This window comes from Camelus ferus, chromosome 18 (assembly GCF_009834535.1).
Source record: "Camelus ferus isolate YT-003-E chromosome 18, BCGSAC_Cfer_1.0, whole genome shotgun sequence".
In the NCBI taxonomy this organism is placed as follows: Eukaryota; Metazoa; Chordata; class Mammalia; order Artiodactyla; family Camelidae; genus Camelus; species Camelus ferus.
The window spans coordinates 15,550,036-15,565,653 of NC_045713.1; the positions used below are offsets into that span (position 1 = coordinate 15,550,036).

The following is a 15,618-nucleotide window of genomic DNA, read 5'->3' on the forward strand; positions in this document are numbered from 1 at the left end:
AGGGAGTGGTGGGTGTCCAGGGGCTGTCTGAAAGTCAAGTGTGGAGTTGGGTCCCAAAAGGTCCTGAGACATGAGTCTGACCACAAGTGCAGAGGGGGGAGGGGAGCAAAACGTTTTCCGGGAATCCTCCAAGGCAGGGGATTTTTCTGGACTGGTCCAGCCCCTGGCACCCTGCCCCTTCTGCCTCATCAAGGGCCACCTACTGATGGCAAGACCCAACCTCCCACTTCAGCCTAGCAACCCCCAGCACATTCTAGCCTTGAAGCTGTCAGAAACCGTGGGTAATCTGTCACGTCCCTTTCCTGTCTCAGTCCCTTCATCTAACACATGGGGAAGGTGTCCAGGGATGCTCAAGGTCCTGAAAGCTGTCATGGCTAAAAGGACCCCAGGACTCGGATTTGGCATTGGAGACTGTACTTTGCAGGCTGTCAGAAGGGATCTGTGTGTGTGTGGCCTATCCAGGAGTTTTTGAAATTGGTATTACCTACCAACAACACATTGAGAGATTTCACCTAAAAAAAATCCAGACTTCCAGTATCTCCTGAAAACTCTGGCAGATTGGGACAGGTCATAGGGGCTGACCCTTACACCAGGTTCCCCATTCCAGGTCTCCACAGACTCTGGGGTCCATTCCTCGAATTTTTATCACCTTCCTGGTGTGTTATAGGCATCCAGATTTGGGACGCTTGATCCCACTCAATATTCGCTCTTTTTTTCCACTAAACACAGGGATCTGCCCAAGGCTATACTGCGAACTAGTGGCAGACCAGACTGTGCTGCGGGACTCTTGACTCCTGAAGGGATCTTTCCCGCCCGCCTGGTCAGGAGGTGGCGAGGTGAGGACCTGGCTACTCCGCGGAATGACCCTTTCTGCGGCGAGGGAAGGCGGGTCTCTGTCCGCCCCGCCCCGGCCAATGGGGAACAGCCCCGCCCCCATCCCGAGGCGGCCCCGCCCCCTGCTCTTAAGGTGCGACCCGCCTCCCGCGAGCCGACTCCGCAGCCCAAGCCTGGGGCGGGGAGACGCGGACGCGACTGCCTCGGGACCTCGGGACCTCGGGACCTCGGACCCCTCCGGCCGCCGGGCTGGGAAGCACTGAGGCTGCGGCCCGCCCCGCCCGGCTCCCGCCACTGCCGCTGCCGCCCGGTGAGTGTCTGCCGGGTTAGGGTACTGCGGGCGGGAACCGGGGACGCCACGGAGCGGGCTGTGCACACGCGCCGATCACGCGCGAAGACCCTCCACCTCCGCCGCGTGCACACGCACTCAGGCAGATTGTGCCCCCAGTCCGACACGATCACCTGGGCCAACCCAGGGGCGCACAGGGCCCGCCCCCTCCTCTGGCAGTCCCTGGGCGCCGACAGCCCCACGGCCGGAGTGCGCGCGCGCGTGTACGCGGCTCACGGGCCCGCGGGGCTGTGAGCAGACAAAATAAACACCCCCCCCCCGCTTCCTCCTCCCACGGCTGGGCCCTCCGGCATGACCAGTTTTATGAATCAAATCCCTTTGAGGGGATGGCCAAACCATAGTCTTGGGTTACTTTTACTCCTGGAGTGATACAGTCTGGTTCTGGGCATGGACACCCCCAACCCCCGTCCCCGCCCCCATGCCCCTGTGCAGATCAAAGGCCTAGGGTCCTTAGGGCCCCTGTCACTTGGGTCAAAGCAGGTGGGCCACACGGATGAAACCCTGGGGAGGTGGGTACAGACCTTGGCAGGCTGGGTCGTACTCCAGGCATCAGGCTGCCCCATCTCTGCCTCTGCCAGGGAAGGGGCTTTGCTCAGGCTGTGAACCCAATGGCCTGGAGCCAGCCTAGTCTTTTGTGTCCCTGGGCTGGCAGCACTGAGGCCTGAGGGCTGCTGAGGTCCCCTGTGGTCACTGGCAAGCCAGCGGATTGGTGCCAACCGTTTTGCCTCCCCCTATTCGTTAACGATTACCACACCAGGGTCGCTGACAACCTCTCCCACTGGGGCCGAGGGGTGGAGTCTGAAAAGTGGTAAGGAGGAAGTGGCCCTGAATGTCCCTCTGCTTGCCTTTTGCACCGAGGCCAGGTGAGGCTCTGGAGAGAGGCACCAGGACCCAGAACCCCCCTCCCCAAGCCAAGAGCTTCTAGAGCTGATGGACTGGACTAAGTCTGAAAGGTCCCTTCCCACTAGGCTGTACTATTGGGCATTGGGGGCATAGAAGGGTGGCTGGGCAGGTGACCTCCAAGTGAGGTCAGGGGGCCCAGCAGGCCATGACGTCCAGTATGAGCCCAGCTGGGCCCAACAAGGCTAAGGCAGGCGGGTGGGGGGATGGGAGAGCATTCCCCTGAGTTTGCTGTCTTCTCCCAGGGGAATCAACCCCTGGAGCTTCTGTAAACAGAGTGTCAGAGGCAGGAAGAGGGCTCTGGTAATGAGCAGCCCAGCTGGATTCCCTCCAGACCATTATCTGGCCTCTCCTGGGCCCAGGGAGGGAGGATGAGCACACACGTGCCAGGCTGGGGGCCTGGGCACTGCCTGTTCCTACCTCCCCCAGTCTCATGGCGTCAGACTAAAACTACTCTAGGACTTGTGGGTCCAGAGGGTCAGATGGGGCAGGTGGGGGCTGAAGTCTTAGGGAATTTGCTGGAATGGCACCACTCTCTCCAGACTCTGGACGTGGAGGAGGAGTTCAACTGTCTGAAGTCTCTCAGACAGTGCCCAGACCTGTGCTCTGCCCAGGAAGCCCTGGGGCCAGGGAGATGCCCTGGGCAGGAGATGGGTCCAGTTCCTGGCTCCCATTCCTGACATCCCCACTACAGCCCTAGGGCAGTTGGGACAAGTCCCAGGTAGAGTTGAGGCCTTGTGGGGGTTAAGTGGATCCCACCCCTGGGCTAGGCAGCTCCTGGGATCAGGACAAGGGTCTCAGCTGGGCCCAGGAGGCAGCTCCCACCTCAGTGCGCTGGCCAGCCATTCAGTGCCCCTGGTGACCAGAGAGAAGGCTGGGTGAGCCTCTGTCCACAGAAGCATCCCTGACCATTGGCAGCTCGTGGGAAGCACAGCAGTGCCACCTAACAGGGTTAGTGATTCTTCCCAGAGCCCCCCTCAGAGTCCCCTCTCTGGGCCAGAGAGCCCAAGGCTCTGTACTGCCAAGAAAACCAGCTCCCCTCACTGCTGTGGAATTTGAGAGTTCTTGGAGAAGGGGGAGGGTGTGTGTGTGTCTCAGAGTACAGCCCAGTGGGCGTGTGTCTGGCGTGGGCATGTGTCTGCGCGCGCGTGACTAGAGCAGGGCTGTGTTTGGGGGCAGGCAGGGGTGCAGCGAGGGTGGGCGGGGGCTCAGCCCTCTTCCTTTTATCGGTTTCCACATTCCAGAGTCAGCCGGATTGCTTTCCCTCAGCTGGCTGGGCCGCCTGGCCGGCCAGGCCTGTGGGCCTCCCCCGCTTTTCCTCATTCCAGCCTCCCTGGGTATGGAGAGGCTGGAGCAAGCTCCCTTGGGCCACCTCGGATTTGGGGGGTGGGGGCAGGTGGGGTGGGGGCAGGCGAGGGGCCAGTTCCTCTCCAAGGTTGGGGCCAGCCCCCCACCGGTCTCCTCCCGGGGAATGCAATAAGGCTCTGACATTCCTCAGAGGCTGCCAGAGAGATTTAATTAAGGAGGAAGGAGAGAGCTGGCTTGCATTGAGAAGAGGCTGGGGCTGAGGCTGGGGTGGCCACTGGGGCCCCACTGGCCCTGGGCCTGGATGGGCAGCAGTGAGAGCTGAGAGATAAGGTTGCGGCTCCCCTAATCAATCCCACCTGCCCGCTGATCAGCTCACAGACCCCAGGAAGGGCCTCTTCTGCCGCAGGGTGACCAAGAACCCTGGGCATGATGAGAATGAGAAGGGCAAGACCCCTTCTGGGGCCATTTCCTTCTCGGACCCTGTCAAGCCCCAGACAGCCTGGGCCTAGTTGACTTGGGACTGGCGGCCTCCCTTGGTGACTACGGTCTTCCTCTGGCAAATTCAAGGTTAATTGCAGGGTTAGAGCCTTACTTGATATGTGCTTGGCTCTGGGTGTGGACAGGGCAGTGATGAGGCCCCATGTCTGAGGCCAGTCCCAGCGGCATCACACCTGCGTGTGCCAACTGGCATCTGGATCAGCCCATTTCAAGTTGGGCCACAGCCACCAGTATAGCTCCTGGGGCAGCAGGTGTCCTCTCAGTAGAGTGGCACCTCTCCCGAGTGAGAAGGCATGTCCTGCTGCCCTCAGGGCTCAAGTCAGGGACTGGCCTTAGTCACCGGTCTTCCTGCCCTGGGCTGACAGGTCTGGCGGCCACCAAGTCACCCACGGTGCCACAGAAGGCACCCACCTGGGGCCAGGCAGCTCCTGCTATGGAGGAAGGGGAGGCAGAAAGCCCAGTTCCTGCTCTTCTAGTGCTGCCAGCTGGCCATGCCTGCTCAGGGATCCACTCTTCCCTGGGCAGGGAGATGGGCTGACACACTGTCCCCCTCTGCAACCCTGTGCCCCAGGATCTGAGACCTGGCTATATGGGAGACCCACCCAAGGAGCTTCTCTAAAACACAACTCTGCCTGACTCTCACTCCAGAAATTCTTATTTAATTGGTTGGGGTTGGGGGTGGTGTAGGGGGCCCAGGCATTAGGAACTTTCTAAAGCTTCCTGGTGATTTTGATGTGCAGCTGGGTCTGAGAAGCCCTATAGGTGGGAGACGGAAGAGAAGGGACCTAGATGAGGTCGTGGAGTGTCGGACCTTATCTGTAGCATGAGCAGAACCAACCACTGGTGGTGATGGAGTTAAGTAAGGCAGAGATGCCAAGACTGGTGGGGACCCCCAACTTGATTATAGGGCAGGGCTAGGACCCCCACACACAGAGAGGGCTGTCTCTGAGGAACTGGAGGCTCAGCCCCCTCGGCCCATTCCATGAGGGTCTAGGACAGAGAACCCAACCTGCTAGGCCAGGGGCTGCTGCTCCCCAGGGATGGGGAGACTGGTGGACCTGGCTCAGGCCCAGAGCCTCCTCATACACGTCAGCAAAACTGGAGCCAGCCATTCTGGCCGCCGGCATGGTCCCGCCTGCCTGGGGGGTTGGCAGACTCCTGGGCTGGGCTGTTGCCAGGCCTGGCCGGCAGGCCGGCACTAGAGCCACAGCCCAGACCCGTGGGGTCAGATCTGCAGCACCAGACCCCTGTACCCACTCTTTAGTGTCGGGTATAGGGGGGTGGGTGTACCTTTCTCTGCTTGTACCTCTTTCCCCACCAGCCAGGCTGAGATGCTCCAGCCTGAGGTCTCATGTGGTCACTCAAAAGCCAGGGTTCTACATACTGGCCATTCCCTCCCTGACCCAGGGCCTATGTGTGAGTGGGTGCCTCCAGGTGTGTCCCACACTTGGGGGTGGGTGAGGACACTCTGGGTCCTCCTCAGAGCTGAGATGACGATGTCTTTACTCATAGAGTTCCTCCTTCTGCTCCGCCCTGCCCCCCCAGGTCATATGCTGAAGGTGCTGGCCAAAGGACAGCTCACTCCCCCCACCCCCTTCCAGAACTAAAGACACCCCTCTTCAGGCTGCTCTCCCCAGCTTCTCCGGCTCTCCCACACCTGAGGGTGGAGGCCTCACCCTGGGCCCCGGGGCCTCCTGTCTGTGCTGAAATATGCGTGGAACCCCTCTCGTACCATGGCACCCTCACCCCGTATGTGGAAGGCAGGACTTAGGTTTTATGGGTGACACTCTTGGTAGCTAATGTTTACTGACCACTTAGAATGTTCTCCAGGTACAAACTAAACAGCCCTGAGACTCAGATGCTATACCCAGCCCCCCCCCCCCCACTTCACAGACGAGAACTGAGGTGAAGGGCTGTGGCCAGGTTGTCATGTCGGACCCCAAACCCCATCCCAGCACTGTTCCCTGGAGGACCCCGAGGTGGGGCCAGGCCAAGGTGGGTCCAGCTGGAGGCCCTGGACACTTTGCCCTCCTGGTCTCCCCTCCCCCGCCAAATCCCAGGCTGCCTCCATAATTCTCCCCACACCCTTTGCAGCAGGAAAGGTCCCACCTCCCTGCCTCGAGTCAGCAGATCAGATATCAAAGCCCAGGCCCGTGGTCCTTCAGAGCTGCTGAAATTGCAAGGGCCAGGGCAGCCGTGACCCCAGCGAGACACCCCCACCCCCAATGCACACACACACACCAGCACGCGCCCAGACAGGCGGGATCACTCCCAGAACTTGTTAAAAGAACTTCCCCATTTAAAACAAACAGAACAACCCAGAACTACAACCCCTGGGTGCTCGGAACAACTCCAGAGGCTGAAGCAAGGCTGGTGAGAAACAAGCCCATGGTTGAGAAGGGATCTAGAAAGCTATTTAGGAGTAGAACTTGTCTCCTGCTGCCCCAACTGTCCCCTCCACCGTCAATCTTCGCCCTCTGGGTCCCCTCTTGGTGGCAGAGCTCCTGGAGCTGACAGCCCCCAGCCTGCTATTTTCCCAGGCCCTGGTGCCAACTCCTTGCTGGATGGGTAGAGTGGGCAGCAGCACTCATCCCTGCAGCATAGGGGGTGGGAAGCAGGGTAGCTGCTGCCTGCTGGGGTCTCCCCAGCCCAGAATGCCAGTTGCTCTTGTTCTGATCCAGCCCCTGCTCTCCACCAGCTCAGCCAGATTGCCACCCTGCAGCCAGACAGAACCTCAGCTTCCCTGCCTCCCTCCCCCATGGTGGCTTTACTGATTAAAGGGCCAGGAGTGAAACCCAGAGCCCAGGCTGATCCCTTCCTCAATGCAGAATGGGACCACGCCTGGCAGCTCGATGTTCCGTGTTCCTAGTCTTGGGAGGTGTCGATTCTGAAATGCCCTTGTGGACAGATGAGGAAACTGAGGTACTGAGAGAAGGCTGCTGTCTGTGGCCTCACAGCTTGGACACCCCTGGCCCAGGGCTTCCTGACTGGAACGTGAGCTTTTAACCGTGACCTTATATGAGGCCCAGGGGGAGCTGAAGCCGCAGGGGTGGCCAGTCTGGCCACGTGTAGGACCCCTCCCACTCCAGAGACTGGCTGCTCCCTTCTTGACCCTGCCTGCCCCACCCCCTGCCAGGAGGGCTGATTCAAGGGGAGGCTGCTCACCCCCCACGTGGATGAGGGGGCGGGGGTCGCTCACAGCCCACATCTGGAGGCCAGGCTGCACCCGCCACCCGCCACCCGCCGCCTTCTGAGTCAGTGAGGGTGGAGCGGGTCCACACGGGGGAGGAGGCTGGGTGCGGCACACAGAGTCCCCTCGGGACGGGACTGCCGGCAGGGCCAGGGGCACATGAGGCCTCCCGGGTTCTGGCTGAGCTTCATCTGAGGCTGAGTGAAAGACCCTGCCCCACCGTTGACTCAGCAAAGATGTGCTCTAGGGTGCACAGGAGTGAAAACAGACAGGGCCTCCCCTCAGAGAGGGGACAGTACAATCTGGAGAGCACAGGAGGTGGCGCTGCCTGGGAGTCAGGGAAGGCCTCTCTGGCTGGCCTCGAAGGGTGGTCATCAGTGTTTTAACTACTGAGAGGCGGAGAAGACTCTGCAGGTGGGCAGGGCCTAGGGAGGCCCAGCCTGGTGACAGGCTTTTACCCAGAGGTGGCCCCAGACCACAGTGGCCTTCCAGGGACCATCTTCCCTCCTCTGCCTCACGTTCCAGGAGCCTGCGTACCTGGGGAGGGTCAGTCTGATCAACCACAGCGGGTACAAGGCAGGCTGGGCTGGGGGCTGTGCTACCTGCTGTGGCTGGATGGCTAGCCAGCGTGGGGGAAGGGGAGGCTGAGCCCCAGCACAAAAGGCCCTTGTGCTTGCAGGAGGCACCTGGAGGGGAGGGGTGTCAGCCTCTCAGGGACTCTAGGGGCCCAGAATGTGGGCACTGCTGCTGCAGTGGCCCCCTGGGCTCCCCCCAGGAGCCTGAGCGAAGGGGGGCCCATGTCTTAGGCAGTTCCAGCTATGAGTGGGAGCCTGCAGCAGCTGGGGGAGCCACCCCCACCCCAGGCAGGACTGGGGCCCACGTCAGGAGGGCAGGCCCAGCTGCACCTGGATGTGGTTAAGGACCTGGGCTCCAGCTCTGATTTGCCGGCAGTGTGACAACAGCAAGTCACTGCACCTCTAGGAGCCCCCTTTCTCCTGTCATCTGAGTGTGGGGATAATAGCTTCCACCTGGAGTGGCTGCTGGGGACTGAACGAGGGGACAGCAGACGCTCAGTGCCCCTGGCACATGGGGAGGGCTGCTGCTTCTCTTGTTCAATGGTTGGCCCAGGGCAGACCCTGAGAAACAACAGAGGATCCAATCTGTGGAGCATTTCGAGGCTTGGCACTGCTTCTGGGGCCACCACACAACCAACGTCCCCCAACCTGAGCGCTGAGTCTGCCTGCCCAGGGAGGCTGGACCCCCCTCACCTCTAGTTCTGTCATCACAGCTGAGAGGCAGGGGATCTGGAGACCAAGATTCCGTGCCTCCCCCCTTCCCATAGGGGACACCTGCCAATGGCTCCAGCCCTCCTCTGCCCTCTCCCCCAGGAACTTTCCTGCTGGCCACATCCTCGCAGGCCCACAGCTCCCGTCCTGGGCAGGTCTGACTTCACAAGTGGAAAAAACACCAATCCCATAGTTTCCATGTGAAGTCTTCCCGCTGCGGTCTCCTCACTTGGAGGACGCGGAGTGTGGCAGCAGGGGCCGGCGGCCCGGGGCAGCCTGCTTCTCTACTTACGCACTCAGGCTCGGCCTCCTGCCCACCCGTCTGTCTCTCCCAGATGCTGCGGGAGGGGCTGCTGCTCCAGAACCCACCATTCTCACCCCTTCCTTGCCCACTTCAGCAGAGATTTTGGGGGGAATTTGGCAAGGGGGGTGGGCGGAGTTGGGGCAGAATCTGATGCTTTTTGACCATGTGTTCTCTCTCAGCCATAGAGAGGTGAGAAGGCTGGGGCTAAGAAGGGAGGTTATTCATGGTCACTGAGTGTTTGGGGGCCAGCCCCCCTCTGTGTGCACCAGCCCACCGAACCCTGGTGACAGCACAGGAAGTAGCAATTGATATCATAACGAGGTCATGTGACTGCTCAAAGTCACATAGCGACGGAGTGATGGGTCTGGGACAGGAACCCAGCCAGGACACTGGGGACCTGACTCACAACTACTGTGTGCTGTTGGATTTGGAGGCAGGGAATGCTGAAGGGGGCTGGGAATTCCCTTCATCCTTCCTGGAGTGGCTATCCCCTAGGGCTCCTGACTCATGGTCTCCCCTCTCCTCTCTGCTCCCAGGGACCAGAAGATGAGCTCCAGGATCCCCCCACGCCTGTTGCTGCCACTGCTGCTGCTGCTGCCAGCCCTGAGGCCCAGGGTGCAGGGCTGCCCATCAGGCTGCCAGTGCAACCAGCCACAGACAGTCTTCTGCACTGCCCGCCAGGGGACCACGGTGCCTCACGATGTGCCGCCCGACACAGTGGGCCTGTACATCTTTGAGAACGGCATCACCACACTTGACGTGGGCAGCTTTGCCAGCCTGCCAGGCCTGCAGCTCCTGGACCTGTCGCAGAACCAGATTGCCAGCCTGCCGGGTGGGGTCTTCCAGCCTCTGGCCAACCTTAGCAACCTGGACCTGACAGCCAATAGGCTGCGGGAAATCACCAATGACACCTTCCGCGGCCTGCGGCGCCTGGAGCGCCTCTACCTGGGCAAGAACCGCATCCACCACATCCAGCCCGGTGCTTTCGATGCACTCGACCACCTCCTGGAGCTCAAGCTGCAGGACAACGAGCTGCGGGTGCTGCCCCCGCTGCGCCTGCCGCGCCTGCTGCTGCTCGACCTCAGTCACAACAGCCTCCCAGCCCTGGAGCCCGACAGCCTGGACACCGCCAACGTTGAGGCGCTGCGGCTGGCCGGCCTGGGGCTGCAGCGGCTGGACGAAGGGCTCTTTGGCCGCCTGCGGAACCTCCACGACCTGGATGTAGCCGACAACCAGCTGGAGCGTGTGCCACCTGCCATCCGTGGCCTGCGGGGACTGACGCGCCTGCGGCTGGCCGGCAACACACGCATCGCCCAGCTGCGGCCCGAGGACCTGGCTGGCCTGGTGGCCCTCCAGGAGCTGGACCTGAGCAATCTGAGCCTGCAGGCCCTGCCGCACGAGCTCTCAGGCCTCTTCCCCCGCCTGCGGCTCTTGGCGGCTGCCCGTAACCCCTTCAACTGCGTGTGCCCCCTGAGCTGGTTCGGCCCCTGGGTGCGGGAGAGCCGCGTGGCGCTGGCCAGCCCCGAGGAGACGCGCTGCCACTTCCCACCCAAGAACGCGGGCCGGCTGCTCCTGGACCTTGACTATGCTGACTTTGGCTGCCCGGCCACCACCACCACGAGGCCCACGGTGCCCACCACGAGGCCCACGGTGTGGGAGCCCACATTCCCACCTTCTAGCCCAGCTCCCACCTGGTTTAGCCCCACAGAGCCTGCCACCGAGGCCCAGAGCCTGCCATCTGATGTTCCACCAACTGTGGGGCTTGCCCCCTGGCCCCAGGACTGCCCAGCATCCATCTGCCTCAACGGGGGCACCTGCCACCTGGGGCCTCGGGGCCACCTGGAGTGCCTGTGCCCCGAGGGCTTCACCGGCCTGTACTGTGACAGCCGGGTGAGGCAAGGGCCAAGGCCCAGTCCTGCCCCGGCCACGCCACGGCCACCCCAGCCCCTGCCCCTCGGCATCGAGCCTGCAAGCCCCACCTCCCTGCGGGTGGGGCTGCAGCGCTACCTGCAGGGCAGCCCCGTGCAGCTCAGGAGCCTCCGCCTCACCTACCGCAACCTGTCTGGTCCTGACAAGCGGCCAGTGACACTGCGGCTGCCCGCCTCACTCGCCGAGTACACAGTCACCCAGCTGCGGCCCAACGCCACCTACTCCATCTGTGTCAGGCCCCTGGGGGCCGGGAGGGTGCCTGAGGGCGAAGAGGCCTGTGGGGAGGCCCGCACACCCCCAGCTGCCCGTTCCAACCACTCCCCGGTCACCCAGGCGCGCGAGGGCAACCTGCCACTCCTCATCGCGCCTGCCCTGGCTGCTGTGCTCCTGGCCGTGCTGGCCGCCGTGGGGGCAGCCATCTGTGTGCGGCGGGGACGGGCCGCAGCAGCTGTGGCTCAGGGCAAAGGGCAGGTGGGGCCGGGGGCCGGGCCCCTGGAGTTGGAGGGGGTGAAGACCCCCTTGGAGCCAAGCCCCAAGGCAACTGAGGGTGGTGGGGAAGCCCCACCTGGAGGGCCTGAGTGTGAGGTGCCGCTCATGGGCTACTCGGGGCCCAGCCAACAGGGGCCCCTCCCTGCTAAACCCTACATCTAAGCCTGGGAGTGATGGACCACCGAGGTCAGGTGCTCAGCCCCACTGGGACTGGCCAGTCTCCTGCTGCCAGACCAAGGAAGTTCTCAGATCCGAACGAGGACACGTCACGACTGGGGCTGTGTGACCCCTCTCTGGACCTTGGTCTCCTAGTCTGTAAGATGCTGAGACCCAGGTGATGACCTCTGAGGTGTGACCCAACTCGAGTGCCTAAAGGATGGCGTCAGCCCCATCCTCTGCAACATGCAACCCCCGGGGTGGGGCGGGCCCTGCCGTGTGCTGGTAACACAGGCCCGGGGCTGCGAAGCCCCACACCCCAGGGAGGCTCTGGGTGGCCAGTGAAGGAAGCCCCCGGAAAAGAGAGCAGAGGGAGAGTGGGGTTAGGGATGGGGTGTGTGGCCCTGCCTCGGCTCCAGGGAGTGAAGGAACAAAAGAAACTGGAAAGCAAGATGCTTTAGGAACAAGTTTTGCTTTTGTTTTTTAAAATATATTTATAAAAGATCCTTTCCCATTTATTCTGGGAAAATGTTTTCAAACTCAGAGACAAGGACTTTGGTTTTTGTAAGACAAACAATATGAAGGCCTTTTGTAAGAAAAATAAAGGATGAAAAGAAATGAGTGTTTCTTCGGCACGGCCCCACTGTACCTGGACTGGGTGGAGGGAGGGTGGCGCGCAGAATCGGCATAAAGGGGCAGCACTTGAGGGGAGAGTACAGCTCAGTAGTCAAGTGCATACTTAGCATGCATGAGGTCCTGGGTTCAATTTCCAGTACTGCCATTAAAAAAAAAGTTTGCAAAAATAAAATAAAGGGACAGCCGTTTCTGTGGGGAAGCTGGGGTCCAGGACCCCTCTCCTCAGCAGGCACCAGGCCCTAGTCAGCATCCCAGGTGGGAGCAGGGATGGGAGCAGGACCACTTCCAACCGCAGGGCAGAGTAAATAGTTAGGGCAACTTTACCCTATCCAGGCCTAGCCTTCTGCCAACAGGAGCTGCAGGGCTCCTAGGAGAGACTGGGGAGATGCTTGTGGCAGACACTGGCCAAGAGGACCCTCAAAGGTCCCTCCTCAGGGACAGGTCTGACAGCAGTTCACTGCCTGCCTTCATCTGTGGAGGGGGTGCCTCTAGCCATGTCCAACCAGGCCTTTGTGGGTGGTCCTGGACCAGGCAACACGCATGGCCCAGGCTGGGAGACCTTGCTCCCAGCCTCCTGCTCTAGCTACAGGAAGGGGCTTGGGTGGAGAGGCAGCACAGATTCTGAATGACAAGAACCCTCTGGTGGGTGGGGAGGGAGGGGCCGAGCCAGGGCTGTTAGGGGTAGGTAGCCCTGGGAAGGGACCAAAGGTCTGAGTCCAGCTTGCGGAGGCCTGGTATCCCTGTGATGCCCCCTTCCTCTCTGCACTTGGGATGTACCCAGGCTTTCCAGAAACCCCGGAAGTGGGAGTGTTTTCCAGGAAGCCACAGGCTAAGGTGGGGGGCAGGGCCAGGGATACTGCACTCAGCCCTGGCCTGGATCAGGTGCTGAGAGCTGCGGGACAGTGACAGATACATGGCACCTTTTCCTGTTACCCTTGGGCAGGAAGGGAGGTGGCCCTGCAAAGGCTGGAGTGAGTCTCCCTGAGGCCCCATGCCCATGTCCCTCCATGGGTCATGGTCCCTGGCCCCCAGCCTCACCCCAGCGGGAAGGAGGCAGCCCAGCCAGGCCTGGGGAACAGGCCCTGTGGCTCTGGGAGTTGATGTCAGCGCAGAGTCAGGCCCGGCCACGCGAGGCTCTGGATTCAATTATCGGCTGCTAAGGGTTTTGGCACGAGAAGGGAGGAGGCGGGTGGTGGGTCACAGCGGGCAGAGGGTGGTGGCAGTGGGCCTGGGTGGGGCCCCTTCTTCCTGAGGCAGTGGCGGCAGCAGCCCAGGTGGATTTCCTGTGGGCCTGGGTCCCATTAGAGGAACAGCTCTGGCGAGGCCTGCCCTCCCCTTTAGCGGCCCAGTCAAAGGGGCCATTGTGGGCCTGTGGGCTGCTGCTAAACACAGAGGCTGCTGAATGAATGTTTTCGCTGCAAAGCTAAACCTGGCTAGTGGGACAGCAGGGGTGGGTAGTGGGGCCCAAAGGAAGGGGGCTGGGCACTCATGCCAGTCCTCCCAGAAAAGGTATCTGGGGGTCCCATCAGATGAGGGGCTGCGGGATGAAAGGAGGGCCGGGGGAGTTGTGGACCAAGCCAAGATGCCACTACTACCCAGGTGATCCTGATGGCCCCAGCCGAGGGACTGGGGCAGATGTGGGGAAATGCCAGCCCCAACTGCTGGGTCCTCGCTGCCACAGGCCCTGTGTCACCCAAGCTACACTTGCTCCCATTGCAGGCCCAACAAACCCTATACAAAAGAGAATCTCAGGCCAGGAGAGGTGGCAGGGACGGATCCCAGCACCTGCTCCCTGGCCCTGGGGAAATTGCCAGCCTTGGGTTGGAGGGGCTGCTACGAGCAGCAGAAGCTACCAGGCAGGGAGAGGGGCTCCCAATCTCCAGGGAACACACTGGGATGTGGGGCCAGTGCCTCTGGCCAGAGGTAGACACCTCGGTATGAAGAAGCAGAGCCCGAGTCCCAGCCTCCACCCTGCACAGGCTTGCTGCTGGGGGACCTCAACAGAGGCTCAACTTCTCTGGCTTCAGCTGCCTCTTTGGTAACATATGGAGAAAAATCCCCTTCTGCCTTCGATACTGCTGACCCTTCACCCAGCCCAGGAGCAGGGTACCTGAGACAGGTGGTGTTTCTGCATGTCCGGGGCACGAGCTGCTCCATCAGCCCAGGCCCAGCCAGTAACCCCTGCCTCCAAACTGCCCAGGGCCCAGCACACAGGAAGTGCAGAGAAGCTGTCTGTGGACCTGCCCCCTGAGCCCGGCCTTACAGAGAGGACCTGACGCCCTGCTCTTCCCATCCTGGCCCGTCTCCTCCTGGGGAGGTGCACTCCACAAACAACAGGGATGAGCTGGGGAGGCCATAGGTGGGAGCAGAGACGAAGGCCCCTGGGAGGGTGGGGCCCTGGGTCCTATCCTGGGAGAGGATAAGGAGGGCCATGTGTCTGACCCCCCCCCCCGCCCCCTCTAGCTCTTCCAAGAGCTCATACTGTTCTACCCAAATTGAGTTGGAAAATCTATAAAACAGAGAAGAAACTGAGAGGGTGTGGTGGAGACCCATACCATAGCCACAGCTGACACCCTGCACTTTCCACTTTCAGTCCAGTTCACACAGCAGTCCCCAGAACCCCAGGGGGCTCAAGAGGGGCTCTGCCTTCAGGAAGCCAGGGAGATCAGGGGATCCGCCACCTCTCAGGCCAGCCTAGAGGCTGGCATGCATCCCTGGCGTCCACCAGCTTTGTAGAGGGCTGGAGAGTCCCGGCTCCTCCGCCAAGGGCGTGGGCCCAGTGGGGCAACGGCCAGGACTGGGGGACGGAGGGGGCGGGACACTGGCCTGGCCGCCCATCTGGGAGTGATTTGAGAAATTCCAGGCCTCGCTGGCCCTGCGAAGCTATTCTTAACTGCTATAATTACAGGGTCAGCCTTGGCCAGTGGCACCATGGGGTCTGGGCATCATTAACTCCCCCAGGGGCCACGCTGGGGCTGGGCAGGGACTGCTCGTGAGGGGAGGGAGACCAACACAGACCAGGGGTGGAGCCTGGGAGGCAGGAAGTGGTGGGGTGAGGAGCACTTGATGGCTAGTGCCTGGGTCCCTTTTCCAGGCTGGGCCAGCTCCCTCTCTCTGCAGGGGGGGTGGCCTGTAAGGAAGGGGGCTATCTGGCCTGGTAGGGGAAGTGTGGAGGATGAGATACCAGTATAGCATAAGAGCTAGGGGATGGGTTGCTGGACATGAAGCCAGGAAGCCTGGGAACTCTGATTCCTCCAGCGCAGAGGGTCCTGGTAACATCCCCCTAAGTCCCCAGGGCCAAGAGCAGACAGAGGCCACCTACTGTGTGCTTTTAAGGAAGGTAGGGGATCTCAGCTTCACCTCCCTCATCTGCAAAATAGGCCTTTCCAGCTCCCCAGCCTCTCCCTGGGCTATGAGAGAGGATGGAAATGGAAGATCACTGCCGCCCTGACTGTTACCCTTCTCTGGGGGCTCTCAGCTGGGGTTGCCCTGGCAGGCGCTCTTACAACAGTCTTCCCTGCCCTGGACACGGCCCTCGCTGCTCCTGAAGCTTGGACAGGTCACTGAGCCCCCTGTGACTCAGCTTCCCTAGCTGTAAAACAGAAGAGGAAGGGGCTAGATGGATATCCAAGGACCCTGTCCTGGCCCTGACCTTCACAGGTTCCTGCCTGGGTACGGGTCTCAGCAAGGCACCCGAGAGTCACAGGTGAACAGGGACCAGGCCCCGCCTCTCTGGCCC

The 15,618-nt window shown here is 61.5% G+C and overlaps 2 protein-coding genes across 7 annotated transcripts in view; one reads left to right on the forward strand and one right to left on the reverse strand.

The window, feature by feature from the left end:
- Nucleotides 1-15,618, reverse strand: part of CORO7 (coronin 7) — a 54,789-nt gene that overhangs the window by 11,780 nt on the left and 27,391 nt on the right. Inside the window, exon 1 of one of the 6 annotated variants that reach the window (XM_032461081.1) lies at nt 1,705-2,085. The exons of the other annotated variants lie outside the window; for them this stretch is intronic. Within the exon in view, the coding sequence (XP_032316972.1) occupies nt 1,705-1,733 (29 nt within the window). The 5' untranslated portion in view covers nt 1,734-2,085. Of the gene's footprint in view, nt 1-1,704; nt 2,086-15,618 lie in introns of those variants that run through there. 6 annotated transcript variants of the gene reach the window in all.
- On the forward strand, nt 976-11,864 carry VASN (vasorin). Its single transcript, XM_032461091.1, has 2 exons — nt 976-1,144; nt 9,206-11,864. The coding sequence occupies exon 2, from the start codon at nt 9,216-9,218 to the stop codon at nt 11,247-11,249; it is 2,034 nt and encodes a 677-aa protein (XP_032316982.1). The 5' UTR covers nt 976-1,144; nt 9,206-9,215; the 3' UTR covers nt 11,250-11,864.

Coding starts and splice junctions, on each gene's coding strand:
- VASN (XM_032461091.1), top strand. CDS start 9,216: ATGAGCTCCAGGATCCCCCCACGCCTGTTGCTGCCACTGCTGCTGCTG.